The 23711-nt window shown below is 47.6% G+C and overlaps 9 protein-coding genes across 9 annotated transcripts; 6 read left to right on the top strand and 3 right to left on the bottom strand. All coding sequences in view use genetic code 12, as the record gives it.

Moving 5' to 3' along the window:
• Positions 1–603: 603 nt before the first annotated feature.
• On the top strand, positions 604–3717 carry RGA2 (Rga2p; the record flags this gene model as incomplete). The annotated part of the gene is made up of 1 exon (XM_034155919.1): positions 604–3717. The coding sequence occupies one exon, from the start codon at positions 604–606 to the stop codon at positions 3715–3717; it is 3114 nt and encodes a 1037-aa protein (XP_034011957.1).
• Positions 3718–4172: 455 nt separating this feature from the next.
• DIURU_003184 (rRNA-binding ribosome biosynthesis protein) lies at positions 4173–6194 on the bottom strand (the record flags this gene model as incomplete). Its single annotated transcript, XM_034155918.1, has 1 exon — positions 4173–6194. The coding sequence occupies one exon, from the start codon at positions 6192–6194 to the stop codon at positions 4173–4175; it is 2022 nt and encodes a 673-aa protein (XP_034011956.1).
• Positions 6195–6701: 507 nt separating this feature from the next.
• Positions 6702–7136, bottom strand: DIURU_003183 (uncharacterized protein; the record flags this gene model as incomplete). The annotated part of the gene is made up of 2 exons (XM_034155917.1): positions 6702–7065; positions 7126–7136. 2 exons carry the CDS (start codon positions 7134–7136, stop codon positions 6702–6704), a joined length of 375 nt encoding a protein of 124 aa, XP_034011955.1.
• A 137-nt stretch (positions 7137–7273) lies between these two features.
• Positions 7274–11467, top strand: DIURU_003182 (uncharacterized protein; the record flags this gene model as incomplete). Its single annotated transcript, XM_034155916.1, has 1 exon — positions 7274–11467. The coding sequence occupies one exon, from the start codon at positions 7274–7276 to the stop codon at positions 11465–11467; it is 4194 nt and encodes a 1397-aa protein (XP_034011954.1).
• Positions 11468–11831: 364 nt separating this feature from the next.
• Positions 11832–13109, top strand: PEX2 (ubiquitin-protein ligase peroxin 2; the record flags this gene model as incomplete). The annotated part of the gene is made up of 1 exon (XM_034155915.1): positions 11832–13109. One exon carries the CDS (start codon positions 11832–11834, stop codon positions 13107–13109), a length of 1278 nt encoding a protein of 425 aa, XP_034011953.1.
• A 259-nt stretch (positions 13110–13368) lies between these two features.
• On the top strand, positions 13369–14412 carry DIURU_003180 (uncharacterized protein; the record flags this gene model as incomplete). The annotated part of the gene is made up of 1 exon (XM_034155914.1): positions 13369–14412. One exon carries the CDS (start codon positions 13369–13371, stop codon positions 14410–14412), a length of 1044 nt encoding a protein of 347 aa, XP_034011952.1.
• A 47-nt stretch (positions 14413–14459) lies between these two features.
• On the bottom strand, positions 14460–16496 carry DIURU_003179 (uncharacterized protein; the record flags this gene model as incomplete). The annotated part of the gene is made up of 1 exon (XM_034155912.1): positions 14460–16496. The coding sequence occupies one exon, from the start codon at positions 16494–16496 to the stop codon at positions 14460–14462; it is 2037 nt and encodes a 678-aa protein (XP_034011951.1).
• A 322-nt stretch (positions 16497–16818) lies between these two features.
• Positions 16819–17259, top strand: DIURU_003178 (thioredoxin family protein; the record flags this gene model as incomplete). The annotated part of the gene is made up of 1 exon (XM_034155911.1): positions 16819–17259. The coding sequence occupies one exon, from the start codon at positions 16819–16821 to the stop codon at positions 17257–17259; it is 441 nt and encodes a 146-aa protein (XP_034011950.1).
• A 219-nt stretch (positions 17260–17478) lies between these two features.
• DIURU_003177 (uncharacterized protein) lies at positions 17479–18156 on the top strand (the record flags this gene model as incomplete). The annotated part of the gene is made up of 1 exon (XM_034155910.1): positions 17479–18156. The coding sequence occupies one exon, from the start codon at positions 17479–17481 to the stop codon at positions 18154–18156; it is 678 nt and encodes a 225-aa protein (XP_034011949.1).
• Positions 18157–23711: the final 5555 nt, after the last annotated feature.

Genomic DNA, 23711 nt, shown 5'->3' with positions numbered 1-23711 from the left:
GCAGCCCCGGATCCCCTATAGTCACGTGATGTTCATCAACCCCACGGTGGTGAGAAAGTCTAGCCCCCCCTCAGATCCTACTCCCCTAACGGTGGATGCCGATTCCGCGTCGACGCAGCTTAGGTGTCTTTGTTTTAAGCGTCTAGGAGCTGACAACCCACATTCCCACTGGAAACTTCCCCCCATAGCCGTACAATTACCCTGGGTCACAGTGTCGACATGTCAACACCAGGTAGCCGGTTCCTGTAAAGAGGTATACGCGATATTCTTTTTTTAGGCTCTGTCGCCAAGGTGTGAGTGAGACATTTAACGGGCGATCAGCGGAGATCACACGCCCACGATCGATATATCGACTTAAATAACGAGTGGCAATAACCAAAAACCCAAACGTAAAACCTAGCGCATCATCTCTCGTGACGCCAGCGTGGCTCATTTATCGGGGACGAGCATATATCACGACAAGCTTTTGAGGGTGGAGACGTTCGTGATTGTCTGCAGGACGCGCTCGCACGCCAATTTTTCCAAAGCGACCAGGTCAATCGCCAAAACCCTACCCTCACCTCCCCAGCCGTGGCCGTTACGCGGGAACAGTTGACGTCCGCGATGCCCGAGCTCCCTCTGGATTTGCAAATCTGCAAGAAGTGCAACCAGCCCATTTTCGAGGGCCACGCCTACGAGCTAGGCGACGATCGGTGGCATATCCTGTGCTTCAAATGCCTGAAGTGCGAGCTGCTGTTGGGTTGCAACCTGAATTTCCTCGTGTTGGGCAACGGCAACCTCATATGCTCTAACTGCCTGTACAACTGCAAGCAGTGCAACAAGAAAATCGACGACTTGGCCATCCTCACCGGCGACCAGGCCTACTGCCTGAACTGCTTCAAATGCCGCCTGTGCAAGATGAAAATCGAGGACTTGCGCTACGCCCGCACCCTGAAGGGTCTCTTCTGTATGGAGTGCCACGAGAAGCTCATGGCGAAGAAGAAAAAGTACGACGCCCGCAAACGCCACCACGAGCTGGCCAAAGACGCCGACAAACGGTCGCTGGTGGCGCTGAAAAACTCCCGCAACTCGTTGCTCAACCTGTACATGCTGTCGCTGGCGGCAGCGCCGGCGCCCCATCTTGCGGATGCGATGTTCGCCAACCTGAACCCGTCGCAGCTGCTGTTGCTGTCGCTGAAGGATAAGCTGTTGCCGGCTCCCCCCGTGCGCAATCAGACACCGCCGTTAAACGAATACCGCGACTCGTTCCCGCTGGCTCGTACCGAGAACCTGGTCGCCACCTCGCAATTTACCGTGCTGACGCTGGCAGTGCTGCCGGCGGGGGCGCTGCCCGCGGTGCGTTCAGTGACTACTGACTACCTGATTGAAGAAGTGAGAGACCTGGAAGATGACGAAGCGTTCTTGCAACGGGCGCCGCTGTTACGCCAACGGCTTAACCCTCAGCTCGCCGCTGCGTTGAAGAACCAATCATTGGGATCACCAGGAGCTCCCCCGACTCGGTCGTCATTAAGACTGCCTCTGCAACCAGCACAAATGTCGCAAACGTCATTGCTGGCACCCGAAGCCGCCACTGAATATAATAGCAAAGACAATTATCTGCCTCGTCAAAACGCGGGCAAATTGGGTCCCGCGGTGGAATTAGCCCCGCAACCGCGCCGGGAAGCACACAAGAACGATGGCACTGACAAACCCACCAACAGATCCCCGCTGCCAGACATTTCGCCACTGAAGTTCGGCAAAAACTTGCTTATATTACTGCCGAACCAGTTTCACGACCACGAATTCCATACTGCTCAACAGTACGGCCAACCCGAGTCAGCACCGGGTCTGCCACCCTTGCGTGGGCGCCGGGGCTCGCTGCTGTTGGCAGTGGACGACTCACAAAAGCGGCCACCCACCCTGCCGTTTGCTCGGGCTAACCGCCAGGCGCGAGTGGTGGAGTCAAACGACTTTGTGCTGACGGACTCCCTCACCGAGCGAGACTCGGAGCTTGATCTGCCGCCGTCGTCGCGCCGCCGTCCGTCACTGCCTCTGCCGAGACACCCGCTTAGCCGTCAAGGCAGCGACCTCAAGGAAACACCGCAAGGGCTTGGGCTTGTTGGCGTATCTATCGATCCCAACGAGCTGGCCCTTAAACGACGGGCGCCGCCGCCGATGCCCGAAGACGACGCGGGGCTGGAGCTGCTGCTGCAGCAAGGCTTATCTCGCAAAACCCTGTTGCGTACTCCGAAATTGCCGTCGCTCCGCCATAAGCGACTGATCTCCGGCAGCGGGCTGTCGTTAGCCAACAAGTTTGGTTTCTTTAAGCCTCGTGAAGGCCGCCAACCACTGGTGAGCGAAGGCACCGAGCTGAGTCAAACCACGCCTCAGCTCTCGCAGTTCCAGCTGCCTCTGTTCACCGCGACCCACCTGCGACTGACGCTGGACCTGTACGACATTTACCAAGCAGCTGCCGACGACCCGTTGCGTCAAGAAGTGGCGCAATTGGCCGCCCACAAAAAGCAGCTTGAATACGAGGTGCGGACCCTCACCACGGAAAAGCACGCGTTGCTCGCGGAAACGCGCCAGATGCAAGAACGCTATGCCGCCGACCAGAAACAATTACAGGGCGAGATCGCCGAACTTGAGCGCCGGAAGCGGGTGCTTTTGGAGACCAATCAACACCTCCAGGAGCACAACGCCTCGCTCGACGGCGCCAAGGCGATGGCGAACTCATCGCTGTCCACCACCGTCAACCTGTCCTACTACAACGAACTTGAAGAGCCGCTGGCGGGAGAGCCCCAACGGGCGGCACGGCTCAAGTTCTGGAAGCGTGGTAAGCAAGCCGGTGGCGCCAACTTGGTCACCACCGGTGTCCCTCTGGGTAATCTGCTCGCAGTACCTGAAGGTAAGGCCTATGGCGGCGGTCTGAATATCCCCGGTCTGACATCGCAACTGCTGCTCAACATTAATCACCACCAAAATGGAGGGTCTCTTGCGCCTCCCGTTGACGTCAATGGCCAGAACGCCAAGCAGAAATACCCTCGTCTGAGGTCGCTGAACATTTTAGAGCTGTTCTTAGGCACTGAGGACGGTAACCAGTGTCCGCTCTACTCGCTGACTATCCAACAGCGGGCTGACTACGAACGGACTCGTGCCCCTCTTATCATCACCAAATGTCTCGCTGAAGTTGAACGGCGGGGATTGGATATGGAGGGGATCTACCGTATCCTGGGGGGTAACCTGGCCATCGTGGCTATTGAAAACGCGTTCGCTAACCACACCGGTGACGACAAGTCAGGTAAATTGGATGAGACATTGGATTGTGACATCAATGCCGTCACCTCGGCTCTCAAACGGTACTTGCGCAAGCTCCCCGATCCCTTGATTCCGTTCTCGTTGTATGACGAGTTCATCAAGGTGCTGCTGAACAATGCCGCCACAAAGGTCGATAAGCGCGTCGAGTACCTCAAAGTCAAGGTGCTCGACAAATTGCCCCCTGCTAACTTGCATGTGTTGTACTTATTGACCAAGCACTTGGCCCTCGTCAACCTGTACCAACTGGTTAACCGCATGGGCTACAAAAACTTGCTGGTGGTGTTTGCCCCGACCATTGCTCGCGACCAGCTGGGGGAGAAGGAGATGATTGACATGGGGTACCGTAACAACGTCACTGAATTTTTGATGACCTACGCCGATCAAATCTTTGCTGACTACAACACGGAATATAGCTTTTAATAGATTTTATGGTTTTAGCGTGCTTGGAGAATATAGGCTAATGATAATTTCAATATTAATCTATCGCAAAACTAGGATCACGTGACAAAAGGCGAAGCCTTTCTCGCGATCTGCCACTTAATCATCAACAAGAGGATGGTATGTGATACGCTAAATATCCGGCGATAATGCTGACACCGAATCCATTTTACTAACGTATAAGAGTGCCCTTTTCAACTTCCAGAGTCTTTTGAAGGTTATTCTCCTTTTGATTTGCACGTGTGTGTACGTCCATCTGACGACACCGCGGCTTCTCGACAACCGCAAGCACGGGGCGCTTCTGGTCTTCTGGAAGGCTGCTCGGATCGGTGAGAGATTGAGTCCCTACGTGGCCATTGGCTGCTTCGTAATGGCATTCCAAAGCTAATGACGGATTATGACTTTTTCTATGCTCATGATATTTACAGATGCTGGCGCTACTTAAACTCGTACAGCTCGTTGCCATTGATCATCACCGCCGCTCTTTCACTGCCAACAATGCGCTCAAGAGCAGGGGTGTCCCATTTCGAATACATCGCCCGCAAAATACACAATTCGGCCTCGGCCCGCTCTTTGAACACCATCTTCCCCATGCATCTAAGCAACTCATTGTAGAATAACGGGTTCAGTGGGAGCCCGTATAAGAATACCAGCTTCACCCCCAGGATCTCAAATCGGTGGAAGTGGTGGAACCGCTCGGTATATAACATCACCTTGGCTTTCCCCAGATTAAATTGATAACGGGCACGATCCTGCGACAGCTGGTCCAGGTATTCGTCAAGGGCAACAAACAGAATGCGAGTGTTGTCTTTCATGTGCTTTTTCACTCGCAAGTAGTCAAAGTACAGGGGGATGAATATAAGGATACCATCTTCGTACGATGAGGTCTTGAAGATATTGGGGAGAACCGCGTTGGTAAAATGCTTGAACCGAGCGTCAGGGTCTTCCTGGGGCGATGACAGCAGGAACCGGGTGAACTTCTGGTGGATTCTAAGCGCCACAGAGTTCATAATGCAGTTGGCTTCGGTGATCACCGGTTTGAACCGAATTTTCCCAGCAAGGTTCTTCAGCTTAGTAGTAATCACATTATTAATGGCAGGGGTTGTGAACTCGCTGAACACAAGTGTTTGGCGGAAAAGGGCCGCCTGGTCGTTGATACTCCACATCCGAATGCGGGAAAAGTCGGCGTTGTGAAATTCCTTTGGGATCTTATTAATGTATTTCAAAATGGTTTGAACGTTATCCCAATTTTGCATTTCAATGTGGTTAGCACGGTCGATCACAAGCACCTCAATCGATGACAAAAAGTCGTACTGACGTTTAGTCTTGTCGGGGTTTTCAAGAATCCGGGCGAGCCCAATTGCCGAAGCAACAATGATGTCGGCGGAGTAGAATGCAGAGTAAAGCTTGACAGCCTTACGGGTGAATTTGAGCCCAATGCAAAAGAAATCATTCAGGTTACCTTTGAAAGCGTCTTTAAAGTCATTGGGCTTAGTTTCCGGAACCTTCTCGGTGCTGTGGAATTGGGTCAAAAACCGCTTGTGGTTCTCAACTTGCTCCACTCCCAGAAACTTGATGAGTTGTTCGATGGTCTCATAAGCTGCGTTTCTTGTCGGCAACACGATGAGTACTTTAGGTCGAGTGAAACCTTGGTCGCGCACTTCAAGGTCTTCGTTGGCGTGGAGTCTTTCAGTGTTTTTGAGGATGCGATCCCGAGTTTTGTACACATGGTTGACACAATGGGTAGCATATAGACGACGGTACTTCAGATTAGTGTGTGACTTGTAGGCATAGTTGATGTCTTGGTAATTGAGCATGGGTTCTACCAAAGGGTCATTCTCCATCAGGTAGTCCACAGCAAGCTTCACTCTCTGTTTGAGGAACTTCTCTGGGTTCGGCACAATGGGTAACGGCTTCTCAAGAGGAGGCAAGTTCTCAAGTATAGTATAGTTCTTCACTCTAGTCTTCTTAGCAAGCCTCCACTTGTTCTTGACATCGTCAGCAGCTTTAGCGACAAACTCTTCCGATGCCGCGTTGAAGTGAGACTCAAATGGATCTTGTGCATCTTCCTCATCGTCGATGCCACCGATCTCTTCATCATCTTCATCCTCCTCGTTATCATCGTCATCGTTCTCGGCAAGGTTCTCACCTGCCAACTCTTCATCACTTTCTTCTTCCGCGTTCTCTTCGTCGTCCTCCTCATCATCATCTTCCTCTTCTTCCTTGGCTTGTTTCTTGGTAGATTTAGGCTTGGGTTCCTTGTGTTCCAGCTTGAGGATGGTCACTAACGCTTGATAAGCCATATCTCCTTCGTCTTCATCCTCACTTGGAGCTTCGACAATTGGCTCGGGAGCATCTTCGACAGGTTCATCGATGGGTTCTTGTTTCAGGTCATCGTTATCTCTGGTTCTTCGACGTTTCTCCGTTCTGCCACGGTCTCTGATCAGTCGTTTCGCCATATATACGTGATGCGATGAGATGCGCGAGTACCAGATATGGTAGCCTAAAATAGACCTATAGTGTAAAGATTAATGAAACATTCAGCAAATGAAGCAATGGTCTCCTAATTAGACTTAATCATACGGGTAATACGTTTTGCATGTGCTTTGATAATTACTCAAACATAGCCACTCGTTGCTGGTTACCGATGGAAAATAAGGTGGTTTCCCTAAGATGTTAAACATCATTTTTAGCTTTCGATTTCATATTAGCAAATGTGGTAAGCACTTCATTTCATGCATTCGATTGTCGTCGACGAATTGGGAAATCTCATGAGTATATAGTTCAAATATCCCACCACTCCAAACTGACAATCATGGCCAAAGCTGAAAATCCGTCCAGCATTATTCACAAGTTATTCCTCTTGCTTGGGGCAATCGGACTAATCATATACATGATCCTCTACCCACCGGCCTAATATAATTTGAATAAATATCGATCGTTAATCATATGCTATATACAAGTTCCTAGCGACCCTGAAGACGCGCCCGTTCCGCCTCCTCTTGAAGCTGCCGCTGCTTCGACAAGTTGCGGTTCAACACCTCCAACTTCTTCATCTCTTCGTGGGCATCAAAGTTACCCAGACTCAAGTTGTCGTAAGTCTCATCATACTTCCCCGTCAGAATCGGGGCGTTACCTCTCATTCTCTTTCTCATGTCAAACATCCCGTTCTTGCACTCCATGAAATCACGGAAGTAGGCCACACAAAGCTCAGGCAACTCCTTCTTGAGCTCAGGGTTGGTCAAGCACTCCTTGGGGGTATTCCGTTGGATCAACACGCATGGCAGCCGCTGAAGACATATTGCCAACGCCTTTTTCTGGTCCTTGCAACTTCACCGTTAGTAACGTCTATGATAAAACATCATCAATAGCATGAAAAAGCCCACATACCTAGCACCCATGATGTAGCGGGGTCTGAAGACAAGAGTGGTGCGATATGATGTCGCGCGCTGCGATCGCCTTTCCGGGCCCCTTAACCAACAAAAGTGCGATATGAGCACAGTGGCAGAGCCAATAATTTCTTGACCACCACCACACCATGACAATTACCTTTGTCCCGGGGGAGCCCAGTCTGTACAGCCAGACGGTGGCCCAAGGATGCTGGCGGTCGCATCATCTTATCGTGTATGGGCTGGGCAACAATTTGATCATAGGGCTGGATAGCATCAGTGATCACGAGGCCCACCCCACCATCGTTAAAGCCGCCCATCTGTTACAAACAATATATCTCCCCCACAATCCCGAAGCCATTGCCCTTAATCCTGATAACGGACTCATTGCCGTTGCCTTGAACGAGCTGGTGGTAATATACGGCCCCGTCAACGAGTACATGAAGGAACCAAAATGGCACCAAGTGGGACCCAAACTCGACCTCAAGGGTGCCGGTCGCATCAATTGCGTCAAGTGGGCGTACCAGGAGAACGAATTATTGGTGGCATGTGCTCTGTGTGACGTATACATGTATGGCTGGCAATCGATGGACGACTGGGAACTCCGATGGCACAAGAAGCTTCCTACGCCAGTGGTGGAACTTGAAGTCAATGCTGATGGCACAGTATTTGTTACCCGACTGGTATACGACCGATTGGTCAAGTTCTGGCAACGGCAGAACGTGGGAGTGAACACGATGTTTGAAGTGGCCTATATCCCCCACCCTCGTGGTTCGTGGGTGACTCAAATTCATCTTAGAGGTCCAACATCACTGGTGGCCTCAACACCATTATCTCTGAAGGCAGCACTGATACGCAGTGTGGGTCGAGATCCCACTCGTGATATGCGTTACTTGGCTCACAACAATTCTGGGTCGGAATCGCTGCATGTCATTTACACATTCACCAATGAAGGCGATATGTACGTGTGGGGTTTCTACGATGTTCTGGGTCATCATCATTTGAAACAATGTGGCCATTTTGAAATTGGCGCTGGCGTTGAACTGATAGTCATTGACCAGTCATTATTGGGTCCTCAATTCAACTATGATGTGCTTTTCGCCGTGGATATCAAACAGTTCCGTCATAAAGTGTATGCCGTGCAAAATGTCAACGACCACCCACCAACTAATGTCCAACTAGCGGAGCTTTGGGGTGATTGGGCACCATTACCGAAATACACTTTTCCCATCCAGCAAGAGAATGCCAAACCGCAATTCCCTGAGCAACTCTCTGAGGATATCATCTGCTCGCACGATTTTATTATTCATCATCGCCCTATCACATTGTTGGTCGACTTTTTGTGGAGCCCTAATCGCCGCAGTGAAGAACTACCACCATTGCTGTTGTTGGTACACGATCGCATCAAGTGCACGATACGTGAAGATCTTTTGGAAATCACCCCTGAAAAGAAGAACTTGACGTTGCTCAACAAACTACTTGGTAACCGCAAACTGATACAAAAACTTTACCGGCTGAATACTGTTGATCTGGCAAGCAATATCTTGTTATCCACCTCCAACTTTAGTTGTCACAACTACGTATGGGAGCCACTTTTCCTTGGCAAGGGCCCTAATCAGCGCATGTCGCTCTCGAAACGGTTTGAAATTGATCTTGGGCTGACTGACCCTGAAGCTAATCGGATTTTGAAGGCGGTGGTTATCAGCGATATTATTCTGTCGGACAACCAGTTCCGTCGCCATTTAGTGGTGACTATTGACAAATTGGGTGACATAAGTGTTTGGGATTGTGACAGCAAATTCTACGAGGACATCCCCGCAAAGCTTATATCGAGAGAACACATCGACGATATCGGCACGTTTGGGGCACCGAGGCTGTTTGTAATGGTCCCTGGAACCACTAAGAATGTGTATCATATCATCGCCATTTTTTGCCATAACAAGATTTACAGTTGGACGATTAACGTGGATAAACGAGGTGAGGTTTCAATTAAGAGAACAACAATCTCTGATTTACCGCAAGAAGAGCCGATTCACTTGATCACTCAGTTCAATACCATTAACCCCCAAGGCAATTTACTTTCAGTTATAGATGCTTCGGGCACCATGCGGATTTATGGTGTTCAATTCAAGGGCAAAAACATTACATGGAAGTTGAACTACGAGATTTCCACTGGTGTGCAAAACGCTAGTAAGATTCATGGTTCTGATGTCATTGATCGGGTCGCTGTAGTTGATGGACTGGGGTGCAACCTACTGATCTGGGAAACCCGTTCGGGTCTTTTGGAATACGAAGAGAAGTTTGACAGTGGCGATAAGGTCACAGATCTTGACTGGACGTTCGTTCATTCAGGCCAGGTACAATCTGCGACGAATGCCATTTTACTGGTTGGCTTCGATCGCCATGTACTTTTGTACACGCAATTGCGCTACGATTACACAAACAACGTGCCTACTTTCGCTGTGATCGAGAATGTTGATATCTCGAACTACACTCTGCATTCCATTGGAGACCTGGTTTGGATCAACGATTGCTACCTCGTTATTGGATGTGGGAACCAATTCTTCATCGATGACAAATGGATTCACTTGAGCAACAGTAACCAACTCGATCTGACAATTCGTCAGTTGTTATTGGCGCCCGCTGGCCAGGAAGAAGTCGTTTACGACGTTAACCACTTGGCTAGTGTTCTCAATGGTCCTCTTCCGGTGTATCATCCACAGATTGTGGTCCAGTGCTTATATATGGGTCAGTACTCTTTTGTGAGTGACATTTTCGTTAAATTGTTTGCAGCCATCCGCAATGATCATATAACTTGGGATCTAGGTTATGACTTGGATACCGAACTGAGGAAAAACGGTCTCACCTCTTGCAAGAATCATAATCGTGAGCTGACTCCAGACGTTTATGATGCACTGGAGTCAAACGGAGACCTGGTTGGTGTGTTTGACAAATTCAACCTGGGGCTTGCCAAGTTGTTAGTGGAAGCATTGAATAAGGTTACTTTACCATTGCTTACCCGTCACCAGCAACGAACTCTTACTGTTTTAGTTCTGCTTGTGGCCGAACTTGTCAAATTGCTAGTTCTGTTGGATGAGAACGGTCTCCGATTCCTTTTGGGCTTCAAGTTGTTTATGAGTAATCCTAAGCAACAACAACTCACCATGCGGGACATGCTGTGGGCACTTCATTGTGATAACAAGCCTATGATTTTGTCAGTGGTTGAGCTGGATTACTTCAAAGGCAAAATCACTTGGAGTGCAATTCGCCAAACTCTTTTGGTGTATTGGGTTGATGATTTGAAACTAATGAGCATTATGGAGCAGTGTGTTCGCTATCAGTTCAGCGAGCTGCGTGATCCACTGGGAGTGATTCTGCTCATCTATTTGGCCCTTCGCAAAAAACAGATTTTGCTTGGGTTGTGGAAAACTGTGCTGCATCCTGAAAAGGTTAAGATGGTCAAGTTTTTATCTAATGACTTTACCCAAGAAAGATGGAGACTGGCAGCTAATAAGAACGCATACGCATTACTTGGTAAACATCGTTACCTTGATGCCGCTTATTTCTTTCTTTTAGGTGATCTGCCCATTGATTGTTGCACCTTACTTGCTACGAAAGTGGGCGATGTGGATTTGGCACTTGCAGTGGCCAAACTTTGGCGTGCAACTCTGTTCGATGATGATAAATCAGCTGCCATCGCTGTGGTTGAAAACTACATTGTTCCAGATGCTATTTCCAGAGGTAGTCGTTGGTTATCTCTGTGGGTGTTCTGGCAACTTGGACATAAAGAGCTTTCGGTTCAGGCTCTCATCAAAGCTCCCATGAAGATATTCTCCGCTAACAAATCCCAGTTTAGCGAACAATGTGTTGAACGCTATATCGACAACACCGTGACGACTCTCAAGGGACACTCGTTCCTCCGTGATGACCCAGTTATTGCGCTTTTGTTCAACAATTTGCGACAAAATAAGGTTAAGTATCAACAAGGTGCCAAAGGAGTCACTCCTCTTGAGGAGTTCCAGTTCATCACTAAAGTGTGCCTGATCTACTCGAGAATGGGCTGTGATTACATGTCACTCGTGATGCTTCATCATTGGCAATTCGAACACGAAGTCATCGTGTTAGAACAACCAACCCTGCCGACGAAGCAACGTCGTGTGAGTGTTATTGATGTCACCAACTCGCCGATCCATCGGCGTATGCTGATTAGCGACCTCAAAAATCCACCTCAGAAACAAAAGGATAAAGAAGCTACTAGCTCGAAGGTGACCTCGAACAAGGCACCTCCACCGCAAGTAGCATTTGAAGAGCCCGATATGCTGGGCTTTGACTTTGGTTTCTGAGAGGAACTCGCACAAGTGGCCAATAGGTTATACATTAGAATCAATTCGATAGAAGTTTTTTATCCCACGATCAGCGAACTGGATTTAGATTTTTTAAGCAAATTATACATTCGTCATAGTGATCACGTGAAAGATTGTAGTGTGTGTATTTTTGTCTGATGAACGGTGAAGTTGGCGTTTTCGGTTTACGCACGACCTATTATCACAAATTCGCTTTTGCACGTCGTTTTTCAAGCGCGACACCCAGGGATTGCCACATTTTGTCTACCTCCCTCATTGTAATCAATTTGCCTCGGTAAAGTCGCCTGATTTCTGTGAGTGAGCCGCACGAAAAAACTCTAGTGTGGGGTCAGGTTGTTGAATTATGCCAACAAAGCTGACGATGCCAATGGCGTACCCAGCGCCTCGGGTGTCGCAATTGGATGGGCATATTCTTGATACTGAACTCAATGATCTTTTGATCGATCAGCTTAAGGATTGTCTCAAGCTATTACCTCAGTGGCGGTTTCTGTTTTCCCAACACCTGGATTTATACACGTTATTGGTGAAACTCGTGGTGTTCAGACTCACAGTGGGGCGTAAAGCTCTGTCTTACGGTCTACAGCTTCAGAACTTGAAGCTTTCTGACGGTAACACCACCCGTCCAATTGGGTTTAACAAGAAGTTTGGCCTTTTCCTTCTTATCATTGCCGAATACCTATACAAAAAAGTGGCGGCGTACTTGTATCGGTTTGACAATGAAGGCGAAGTTGAAGGTGTGGGAGCCTGGGCCGATTTTAAAAGATTTTTGGTGCGTCACAACAAGGTGCTTCTCAAGTACAGTGAGAACCTTCTTAAGGTGCTCAACTTGGTGAATTTCATCCTTTTCTTGACTGACGGTAAGCATATCAACTTAGTGTATCGCGTCATGGGAATCACCCTCACCCCCATCATTTCTGACTTGCTCAAGTTTAACGGGAACAACGTGAATTTTGAATTCCAGAACCGTCAATTGGCATGGAACGTCATGACGGAGTTCTTGGTGTTTTTGATGCCTCTTTTGCAGCTCAACAAGCTCAGAAACATGGTGAGACGCCTTTTACGGCCCCGTGGTCGCAAGGGGAAGCAGCAAGGCACCAAGGTGACTCCCTTCACCAATTTGCCGATCAACCAGTGTGCCATCTGCCATCAGAATAACATGATGGCTCAGCAGTCCGGGCAGTCACGGTTGGAGTCGATTGGAGAAATCACCAATGCATACGAAACCAATTGTGGCCATATATATTGTTACATTTGTCTTGCTGCCAAATTTAACTCAATGGAAATTCGGGGATCGGCGGAAAGATGTTTACGTTGTGGTGAGGAGCTCAAATGGTTTAAAGAGTACGGGGTGGATGAGCCCGCCGGTGATGACGCTGTCGACCCTGACGCGATTCTCTATGGGGAGCAAGTGGAGGACTTGGACGATGAGGTGGACTGGAAGGACGAAAACCATAACCCTGACTACATGCCGCGGGTAGTGGAAAGCTACACGGCGCTGGCAAGCAGTGAAGACAGCGAGTACGACTCGCAGGCGGACGAGATTGGCATATCGGAGGATTTTGAAGTGGATGAGGAAATGGAGGATGAGGACATGGATGACGAGTATTTTGAAGAATTTTGATGACTAGGTACGACGATAAGATGAGACATGACTTTCTTTAGTGTAGACTTGCGTACACAGGGGCATCAGTGCGGAGCCACCATACCTTGTAGTTAAAGAAAGTGCGGATCATTAGACACGAGATCCAAATTATTTCAAGGGGGTACACCCCGCCGTTTTATCAATTGTGACGTTGCCTTAGGTCTTAGTGCTCTTTGAGGCAGATTCCGGTGATCCGATATTTACCCGCCAACCTCACCCACATTTTGTGTCTCACCCCATGGCCACCACCGATATCGTCAATCGGTTCCCTAATGATATCCTTGGCGAGATTCTCTGTCAGCTACCTTCGGAGGAGCTTCGCCGAGTGTGTCTGGTGCTTATACGATGTTCCCGGCTCCACCCCGTCCTTGACACTGTGGCGGCTTTGAGTCCGCAACACTATCTATATTTGAACGTTGACGTGCTCCAACGTCAGGAGCCAGCACACTGGTGGTCTCGATGGTTGCTGGGAGGGCAAAAGGCTCTAAATATCTCCCCAGATTGCAATTTATTTGCTCGGTTTCGCCGGGTACTGCTCACAGGCAACAACCACGATTATCCCGACATTGACTTGGCAGACTTCGCAGGAAAGACCTTCAATTTGCTGCTCCGGCTAGAGTATGTCACCATGCTTAATCCTCGATTGCAATTGGATCTGCTAGAGCTTATCCAATGTCGGGGGGACCCCAGTCGTCTTCGACTTCACCAAGGGTACCAAGCGCCCTCCCACGTCGGTGGCGTCGAGTTTTCCGGTCGTTATTTCCATTTCGAAGGTGATCTATTCTACTACGGCTCGGTCGAAGCCGATGTGGTCGAAATCTACGCCAGTGATGTCCAACACACCATTATATCCAAGTGTAATGACTTAATTTTGCGCTGTTACGTGGTGGGATCGGATTTCTTTGAAGTGGTGGTGCCACCGGGATTACTCCCCCAACTGCTAACGACTTTAGAATTGGCGATACCTGACTTTCGGTTTCTGGATGAACCACCCGACCACGTGCAATCGTTAACCATTGTAGGGGAAACGTGGGGAGAGGGCATGCCATGGCCGAAAAATCTCCATCGACTCCGGTTGGTGGGGATCCAGTTTGACCGCCACTTTGCTCTATTTAACCCGCTGTTCCCTCCTCATGTGGCAGTGATCGAGATGGTGGATTGTGTGGTGAGACAATGCCAGGTGCCGGCACCAGCATTGAAGACACTTACGGTGCGGAATTGTGATTTGTGCGAGTCGTTTGCTGCCAGCTCAGCTCACGTCGACGTCGAATACCTAGACTGACTACAATAATATACCCCACTAGAAGAATTATCGTCTTAACTCATTAACTAAACAATCTCCAACAAGAGCTGGGCCCCCTTGTTGTCGGTGTCCTCCTTGATGGTCTTGGCCAACTTCTTGACCTGCTTTTGCAATTTCTTCGCCTCGCTCAGCTTGGCAAGCAGCAACACTTCGTACAACGCCACCACGGTGAAGGCGCCTTGGTTGGCGGCCACCCACTGGGCGACATCGATGTCCTTAGCAATGCGTTCGGCCAAGTCGACCCCGGTACCGGGGATGGCGTCGACACCGTCGACTTTTTCCACCTTTTTCAGCTCGTGGTTGAACTTGTATTGGGTACCCTGGATCAACAGCTTCAACGCTCTCAGGACAAACACTGCGTGGTTGAGGAGGTGGTGGTCTTCACGAACATCGCCCGAAGTCGACACTTCCACCACTTTGTCGAGCAATTCTTGACGTTGAGGGTAGTCGCCGGGAGTGAGGATGAGTTCAGTGATGAATTGAGCCGCCAAGTTTTCCAGGAAAAACAGCGAGAAGTCGTCGCCAAGAGCGAGAATTGACAGGTAGAACATCGGCACCATCGCTTCTCTCAATTCGGCTTGACGCTTGTCTTGAGGCTTCTTGGTGGTGTGGGCGTAGGCCAAGGTTTCGTATCCCTTAAGCAACGCTTGCACTCTAGGGTTGAAATAACGTTTGTCGAGACCTCTGAGAATATAGAGAGGAGCTCTACGCCCCCATTTGTCGACAACGACGCCGGGGAGTACCTCGGGGCCGTATAACTCTTCGCCAAATGCCTTGGTAAGCATCACCGTGTCATCGGTGACCATGTACAAAGTGATGAGCACAAGGTTCCCGTGCTCGTTCTTCACCATATCCGCAGCATGCAGCTTCAAGTGCTTGACGATGTTACGTCTTTCCTTGGCGGTGGCAAGGGCGATAAGCGTACAGGCGACGTCCAGCCCTTCAGGGGTGTGGATCAATTCGGCGACTTGTTCTTGCAACAACTCGACAAACTCGCGGATCTGCGAGTTGTTGGCCTCGACGTCGTCCACCAAGCAGGCGACGTATTCCTTCATTGCCGCATGCAAGATCTGGAACCCGGTGGAGCCCTTGTTGACCGAGGCACTGATGGTGCCGTACAAGTTGGTCATGATCAAGTGCTTCTTTTCCAGCAGCGAGTGGATGACGTCGACGACGGTCTGGTCCTGGCCCAGCTCCTTGAACACGGCGTACTCCGACCCCCAGAACTCGCGCATCATCTGTTTCCGTTGCGCTTGTGTCAGGTATAACACAAACAAGTCTTCGACGACGTACGCCCCTTCCCGGTGACGCATCAACTTGCGGAGCTTACCGTGCAATTCGTTGATCACCATCTGCTTGGCATTTTTCAGTCCGTAGTGCAACAATTTCACCAACAAGTACTTACCGTAAGCACTAGTCGCAAGATCGTAGAAGTGGCCCTTGAGGGCAGTGACGATTTTGTCCCGGCGTTCTTGGGGCGAGTACTTGACAAGCGTCTGCACCACTCTCAGAGCATCGTGTTTAAGCACCAAGTCCAAAATAACGTCTTGCGAGAGCGTCCAGATCTCGTTGGCAAGCTTGTCTCTTTCTTCCTTCGAGGGGACGGGTTTGGTGCATCTGAGCTTTTCCCAGAGCTTCTTGATTTGTTGTACTTCGGTACCAGCCTTCCGTTGGAGTTTCCGCTTCTTCAACTCTTCCTTTTGTTCCTTTCTCGCCTTGGCCCGCTCTTCGGGCGACACCTTGGGCTTATCGTCGTTTTGTTGTTCTTCATCTTCGTCATCTTCATCATCGTCTTCGGCGTCCTTTTCGTCGTCATTGTCGTCCTCGCTCATCTTGTCTAACTCATCCAACTCGTCCGCTTCCGACTCTTCGTCGTCGTCTTCAGGTTGGACGCCAGAGGTGTTGATTTGGTCGAGCTCATCTTCGCTCGAATCGGAGATATCTTCAGACAGCAGCGCTTCCAGGGCTTCCGAGGATTCCACGGGTTCGACAACCTTAGCCTTTTTCAGCTTTTGCGTGGCCTTGCCGGTTTCGAGTTTTCTCTTCGCCGCCTTGATCCCCATACTGTGATTGATAGTACTCGATGGTATATCTCATCGCGTATATTTCCAGGGCGAATGTGCAGGGAAGCGATGCGGATAATTTTCAGAAATGCGTCTAGCAGGGATCGAACTCATTGCGTTATGCTGAGTTATCATTGGCCATCACAAATTAAAGTTAACACATTGTAATTCACAGTACCAATTTATACAAAACTTTTCAGCAGTGAATATAGTTGATTCACCACAAGCAATTGATGCTGATTACAAATTTACCCGTGTCTATATGCCGGATGAGTCCGCAACCCTCACCAAAATCCGAATCGTTAGCAATTCAATCCCCGCCATGTTCCGTGTACTCCCTAGAACCTCGATCTCGCCTTTCCGTGGCATTGCCTGTCGCCCGACTCAGCTGTTGCTTCGTTTCAATTCGTCGAAGGCCGCTCCTAAGGGTAATGTCAAGGAAATCTCGGACTTGACTCAATTCAAGGATTTCGTTAAACCCGACAAGTTGACGGTGATTGATTTCTACGCCACCTGGTGTGGTCCCTGTAAGGCCTTGGAACCCATTTTCGCCATGTTGTCGGACAAGATCCCCGAAGTGTCGTTTGGCAGAGTAGACGTCGACAAGGCCACCGACGTCGCTCAAGAATACCAAATCTCCGCCATGCCCACGTGTCTCTTTTTCCAAAACGGTCTCAAGATCGACACGATTGTAGGCGCTAACCCTCCTCGTCTCGTTGAATTGATTGCTGAACATGGCAAAGTCGACCTCAAGAACCGCTAAATGACCGATGCGTTGAAATGAGATCGGAATTGTGGTTTTGTATTGATTTAGTATTGATATCATAAATTATTTAGTCTATTTCACCTGTGTACATATCCACAGTGTGGTAATCTTATATGGGTGGTGTGCTCCTCGGTAGCCGCACCCAGATCGCCTTCTACCCCCTAGAGGTCTCTTCGCGTTTTGCGTGTCTCCACTACCCCACGCCACACAGTCTCAATGATCAAAGGGTTGGTTCGAACGGCGATCCCGCTCACGGCGTTCGCCGTGGGTGTGGCGATGTTCCCGGTGAACTGGAGAAAGCTGGCGTGGACAGAAAAAGCGCCAGTGCACTCGAATCCCGAGGTGGTGAAGGCTATCGAACAGACTAGCTTGTACCAGAAGTTGGTCCAAGATCCCAACTTTGAGTTCTGGTCTAAGAATGCCACTTTGCCTAGTCAACACCAGAAGAATCAGGTAAGCACCGGTCTCATGTTCGGCAAGGATGGCTTCGAAATTGACCCCATTGGGTTCATGGACAAAAAGAATGGCAAGTTGGTGGCCTATTTCCATTTGGGGAAAAACCTCACCAGTGCCGATGGCCAGATCCACAACGGTGTTATGGCCACCATCTTGGACGAAGGATTGTGCATGGCTGGGTTCCCCTTGTTGCCTCTGAAACGCGGGGTCACGGCAAAGTTGGCGATTGATTTCCACAACCAGGCTCCCCCAGGGTCAACGGTGAAGCTCGAGGCAAATGTCGTCGAGGCGAAGGGTCGTAAGGTCGTGATTGAAGGTGGGGTTTCTACCATAAATCTTACCAGTCCCGATAAGCCCGGTGTGACCATTGCCACTGCATCATGCATTCTAGTAGAACCCAAGTGGTTCAAGTATTTCAACTGGTTGAAACTTCTTTGAGCCTTACTGCTATTTCCCATGATCGACCAATTATATAGATCAAGAACATCACATGTATCACAATAGCATTATAATAACACAAATAGCTGTTATCATCAGTTCAGTGGACGTGATTATTACGTCGAACGCATTACCAATAAATCAAGATTCACAAATGTCCACAGCGTAATCGTTCTCAACGGTATAGACTCGCGCAATACAACAATGTGGATTTCTCCCGAAGGGATAGGTTCTAGAACTCAGAAGAGGCATTCGTCCGCCGCAAATCAATGACCGATAGGTTAGTGCTCTTTAGACACAGCTCTGCGGAATAATGTGGCCTTGTAGGAAACGAGATTTTGCGTAACGCAATAATTACCCAAATGCAGGGTACCCCCAGGCACAGCAGATAAAACTCACATTAAACGGTACGTGATGCAAAGTTTGAACTGTCTGCTTTGTGCCAACAACGCCTGAAATTAGCAAAAAACACAACCGATGGACCTTTGCAACAGAATTGCCAGGATGTAATGGCTCGAGTTGCAACGATAATGATGACCTTCTTCAAATTCACATCATTGCGTTGCGGGGTGCTCAAATTACACATTGGTATTCATCTTCAACCAGCTGCTGGCAAAGTCTTTTGAATCAAGTTTGAATGTTAGCCCATGGCTTTGGGAATCTTGAGAACCTGATTTTACCTAATTGAACTCAATTTCCAAAATAGATCGCACACTTCTGGACAAGTTATTTCCTCCCTTGATTTGCAATAGCAGCATGATCCCTTTCAACCAGAAGAGGTGCAAAATTTAACATCGAGTTGATTCCGCTCGATCTGGAAGTTGCCCGTAAATTTTCGTGTAAGCAGTGTGTTGCAAACCTCTTGCATGAAACTGAGGAATCAATGAACGAACCCATTTTGTGGCTGATGGACAAGGAAACAAAAACCACTATGCTTTCCGTGGAATAATCCCTGAATATGCATAGGGAGTCAAACTTGTGTTTGAAAATTCCATGAATCTGAATCAGAGCGCATATAATAAGCACCATAGGCTATAGGAATGAATTATTCCTCCTAATACACATGAAATCATTATGATGAGTATTAGAACGCTCTAGTCGTATTCGTGGAATACAGTTTAGATGATCCTTCGCTAATGCACGCCGCCTGAGAATTAGGAGCCATGACATCAACAAAATGTTGGTACCATTCGGCATTAGCAGCATGCATGCATGATAAGTTTGATTGCAAAAGTAGTACCACTAATAGATTGAGTCCAGTCTGCTCCAGTGTACTGAATGGTTTCATTGTAGTCAAGCTCGCTTATTCAGTAAACTTGCATATTTTAGAGATTTTCCGTCGTGTCGTCTTGGATTCAACTGGAATTTCGACAAATGATGGAGTAGTGAGTCAGCAAGACAAAACAATTCAATTCAAAAATCAGAAATTTATGCATTTCCAAACATAGAATAGTCGCAATTTGGTTGCGTGGTTATTGATCTCATTGCGTCCACATTATCAGTTGTTCAATATGACTGAGCTCCTCACAATCTGGAAATTGTCACTTCAAGCATTTTTGGTGGACTCAAAGCCCTCAAATTGGTTAGGATATTGTTGATAGGTTATATCTTATTGAGTTCTCGAATGGAAAAATGCTAGGTTGACTCAAATAAAGCTGTCACAATTAACAAGTGTTTGCAACAGCCTTCTCAAATTCTTGGGAAACCTAAAACACCTTCAATTTTGATTCCTTTTCACGTAGATAATAAGCAAAAAGTAAGACATTGATCACGTCGTTACTCGTTCGTGTTATACGCATGCCCTTTCCAGGTGCTCACACTCGTCTTCCACTGTTCGTGGTCAACCGCTTCATATCGAACCTTCAAGAGGGATAAGGGAAAGCAGCATATATCGAATTCAACTTTTAAATCATTTTCAATAAGTAGAGGTTTGGAATCCTTATTATCGATTGTTCTTTTTTTTTCCAGGGGTAGAAGTTTCTAGAATGATATATGTAGCGAAATTCGGAGTTATGCGATGTTGCCTGTAATGTTGAATCATCAGATACATTAGTAATGCCGTGTATCTCATTTTTCATGGCGTTGGAAATTCTGGTTAAAGTCCAATTCCCAACTTTAAGTTGCATCAGTATTGTTTCATAATATTCTACATGAGGTCATGTAGAACCCTACTACCAAATAATATTAGCGGCTATAATGCCTCGATCGGCTGAGTTAATTTCATTCGACCGATGAGTACCAAGACTCATCTTGTTGTAAAAGCTATCTCATATCATTTGTAAAATAGTTTTTTCAGGTTCATATTGAGGCTTGTTGTCTACTCGCGCGACGCAGTTACGCAGTCGGCGAAATTCAAAGTAAGGAGTCCCATACATATGGATCTGCAAGCGATTTCATTTACAAAAGGCGTTTAATGCTGAAGCTTGTTCAAGCGTCATTGATATGAGCTAATTGTAATTTAGCTCAGTATGACCTTTGAAGTCAACTCTAATCACGCACTTCATGTCAAGCGACAAAATAACGCTACGCTTCATGTGGTGACGGCCCTCGGTTCCATAACCGACATCATGGTGAATTACAAATTTGAGGTATTATGTTGACCATGGAATTGTCATACAGTTCCTCTTCAAAAAGACTATTCTTCTTTCCAATCGTGCTTCATCAAACGCGAAGTGCTCACACCTTTGTCCACAACTCCAACTGCTTCGTCCACAGCTCCAACTCCCTTGCTCAAACATCCAAACATGTTCATCCTAAAATATGAGAGATTTAACCTATGGTAATAGTTTTACCTGACTAAATATACTGCTCGTCATGCCGACGGAATATTTCTTTGTTGTTGCGCTTTCATTTCACAACTGGTCGCGGGCGATTTCCAACGGACAAATGCAAAACAGCTTCATATATTGGGACCCTAATGACACTGGACCGAATGATTACCTGATTATTGAATCAAAGACTTCTAAATTCAATAGTGCAACTACGTTAGGGCGGTCTGAATTCGTCAGGGAATATTGCGTAAAGATATCCATACTTCCAGATTCCAACGCCGTGATCAAAGTATCACCTATATCAGTTTAAAATCGTGGTTAGTTCCTGTCACTCAGTGCCACTTGTTGGTGGCAGATCACACCCTGCAATCAGTTATGCTCAATTAACGAAAACGTCTAAAAACATAATTATTGATTTGCTTGCTGAATATTCGGCAGAACCCAACTGATGAGCTCATTTTGTATCATCATATTTATCTGTAGTGGTAAATCAAATCTTCGTGGATGTCGTAAAGTCGAAGGTGTGGTCCGCCTTTTATAGTATCACACCGAGTTCGTGGGTTTAGAATGAATAGAAAAAAACCTGTAGTGCCAGGCTTTGAATATATCACTTAACCGATCATTCTAACTTCTATTGAATCAACTTGAAGGAGTATTTTGAGTAGTTGAACGTAAAATCAGTTGTTAAGCGAAGTCGAGATGTTGTGAATGCTAAGCAACATTCTCGAAGAACTGAAGACATCTCGAGCACGTCGATGGAACACAATTCAGGTTCAAACCTAACATCTGGTGTCATCCTGCCATACTGTGGTCAAATGGCTCTGACGTACCCCCTCCAAATGTCACCACCTTTTGCAGACAGGTTAGTGATCAAAGGAGAGCCATCGGCGTAACACATGTGTGTGGAAACAGTCAAAGCGTGCTTGTCAACTGAAGCTGATTGACAGGCTTTTCATTGGAAGGGTGAAAAGTGGACGTAGGTAATTTCACAAACAGACACTCATAATCTTCCTCGTCAAATGCAACTGATCAAATATCAACTAAATCTTGAATCTTTTTCATGGTATAGGACACAGTATCTTGTCAGGGGAATGACAACGTTTTGGCACTGCTGTCAACCATCACCCGAAAGGCGCCTGCAATTTTTTCTGTCCGAGGGAAAAATGTCTGACTCAGCCAACCACAGGCGACGACGCATCTTCATGCATATGTGTTGCTTGAAGTAGGCTTATTTTACGAGAGCTCTACTGGTTGAGTGCCCCGATATTGTACAATGTTGGTGAGAGATTAGACCGCAAGTGACACAGAGACCGTTTTCTCGGAGCAAGGTTGAGCCGAAGACCTTTCACCAATTTAAAAACTTTAGGTACATGAATTTGCTTGCAAATGGAATTATACTTGATGTGCTTGACCTCTGGCGTATGTACGTTTGAAATGTCGACATTCGGCATCTTTCGGATGCCACTGCATCAACAGCTTTAAGTCTCTGAAGCGTTGAGTTTGCGCATGGGCGCCAGAATCTCCTGACTTCGATAAGTAGCATATTATAGTCAGCTCTAAGTGTCTTATACTTGACCCAGTAGTCGGGACCAAGACATGAGCTAATAAGAGCTTTGATGGTCATCTCTACTCTGGTTCCTGATGCATATCCCCTCGCCATTTTCAGGCCCTTATCACTGCAGGAAAGGGTTAAGGGATTTATTATAACACAAAAGCCTATTTAATATTTTTTATGCGCTACGTCGCAATGGGTGGGGAGAGATCTGTGCGTTGGCTCGCCCAAGTATAAATACTCGTAGATTCCACGCTGCTGCCTCGCTGTCGCTTCTACAGGAGTCACCCGACAGAGGTCCATTAGCTGTGGAAATCTATGGCCGATGTCAGGTGGTTTCTGTGATGAAGAGGGCCCTTCCCATATGGCTAGCTGGCTCGACCGTATGGCCTTTGGTGTTGTCTAGCAAGACTTGAGTGACAGTCCTGTCGGGTCACATTGAGCGATGTTCCTGTTGTGTCAAGTTGTGGCCTTGGCAGGTACGTCCATGATGCTTTAAGCAATCACCTTGTTAAAGTCGTTGTTCTTTCTTATATTATTTTTTTTATTTGTTTTTATATTAGTTCAAGGATGTAAAGTTTTACTGTTTTGTTGTCAATAAACATGAAGTCTACAATCTTATCGTTCATAATAGATCGTCGATCTATTAATCAACCCGTCAATGAGAGTTCGGCTTTCGCGAAGCAAGCGGCGAGATTAGTTATTCAGCAATAAGCTGTAATAGAAGCACCGTAAGCGGCTTAGCGAGCGAATTCTTCACGCTCGACGACATTGCTGACCAAGACCACCCACTTGATCCCCCACTTCAGGCACGCAGAGAAATATTTTTATGGTCGGAGAGTACGCCAAGACCGTTTGAGAGACTAGTTCAGTTTGCTTCTGTTACGAGAATCAATCGTACAAAGCCTCGTCATCGTTGGGCATTTTACGGAAGTTCTATCGTATGGTCGGACATTTTTCATTATAGCAGTAAATGTCTCGTGCATAGTATCAGTTTGTTTTTGTGTAGGTGACTGCGTCGCCTAGCTGTGTAACCCTACACATCAACATGCAGGTTTCATTGACGATTCTAGGCCAAATACTGTGGACGGCGATTGAGGTTAAGTTTGGCTGATGGGTCAACAAAGTGAAAGAATGGGTCAAGACTATTTCAAGGTGAAATACACATAATGATGAGAATCGGCATTGCCAGAATCCTCAGAATAACCTGAGAGGTTATCGAATTGGTTCTC

The sequence above is a fragment of the Diutina rugosa genome, assembly GCF_008704595.1.
Source record: "Diutina rugosa strain CBS 613 chromosome Unknown scaffold19_size194765, whole genome shotgun sequence".
Taxonomy (NCBI): domain Eukaryota; kingdom Fungi; phylum Ascomycota; class Pichiomycetes; order Serinales; family Debaryomycetaceae; genus Diutina; species Diutina rugosa.
This window is presented reverse-complemented; position numbering and strand designations above follow the sequence as displayed.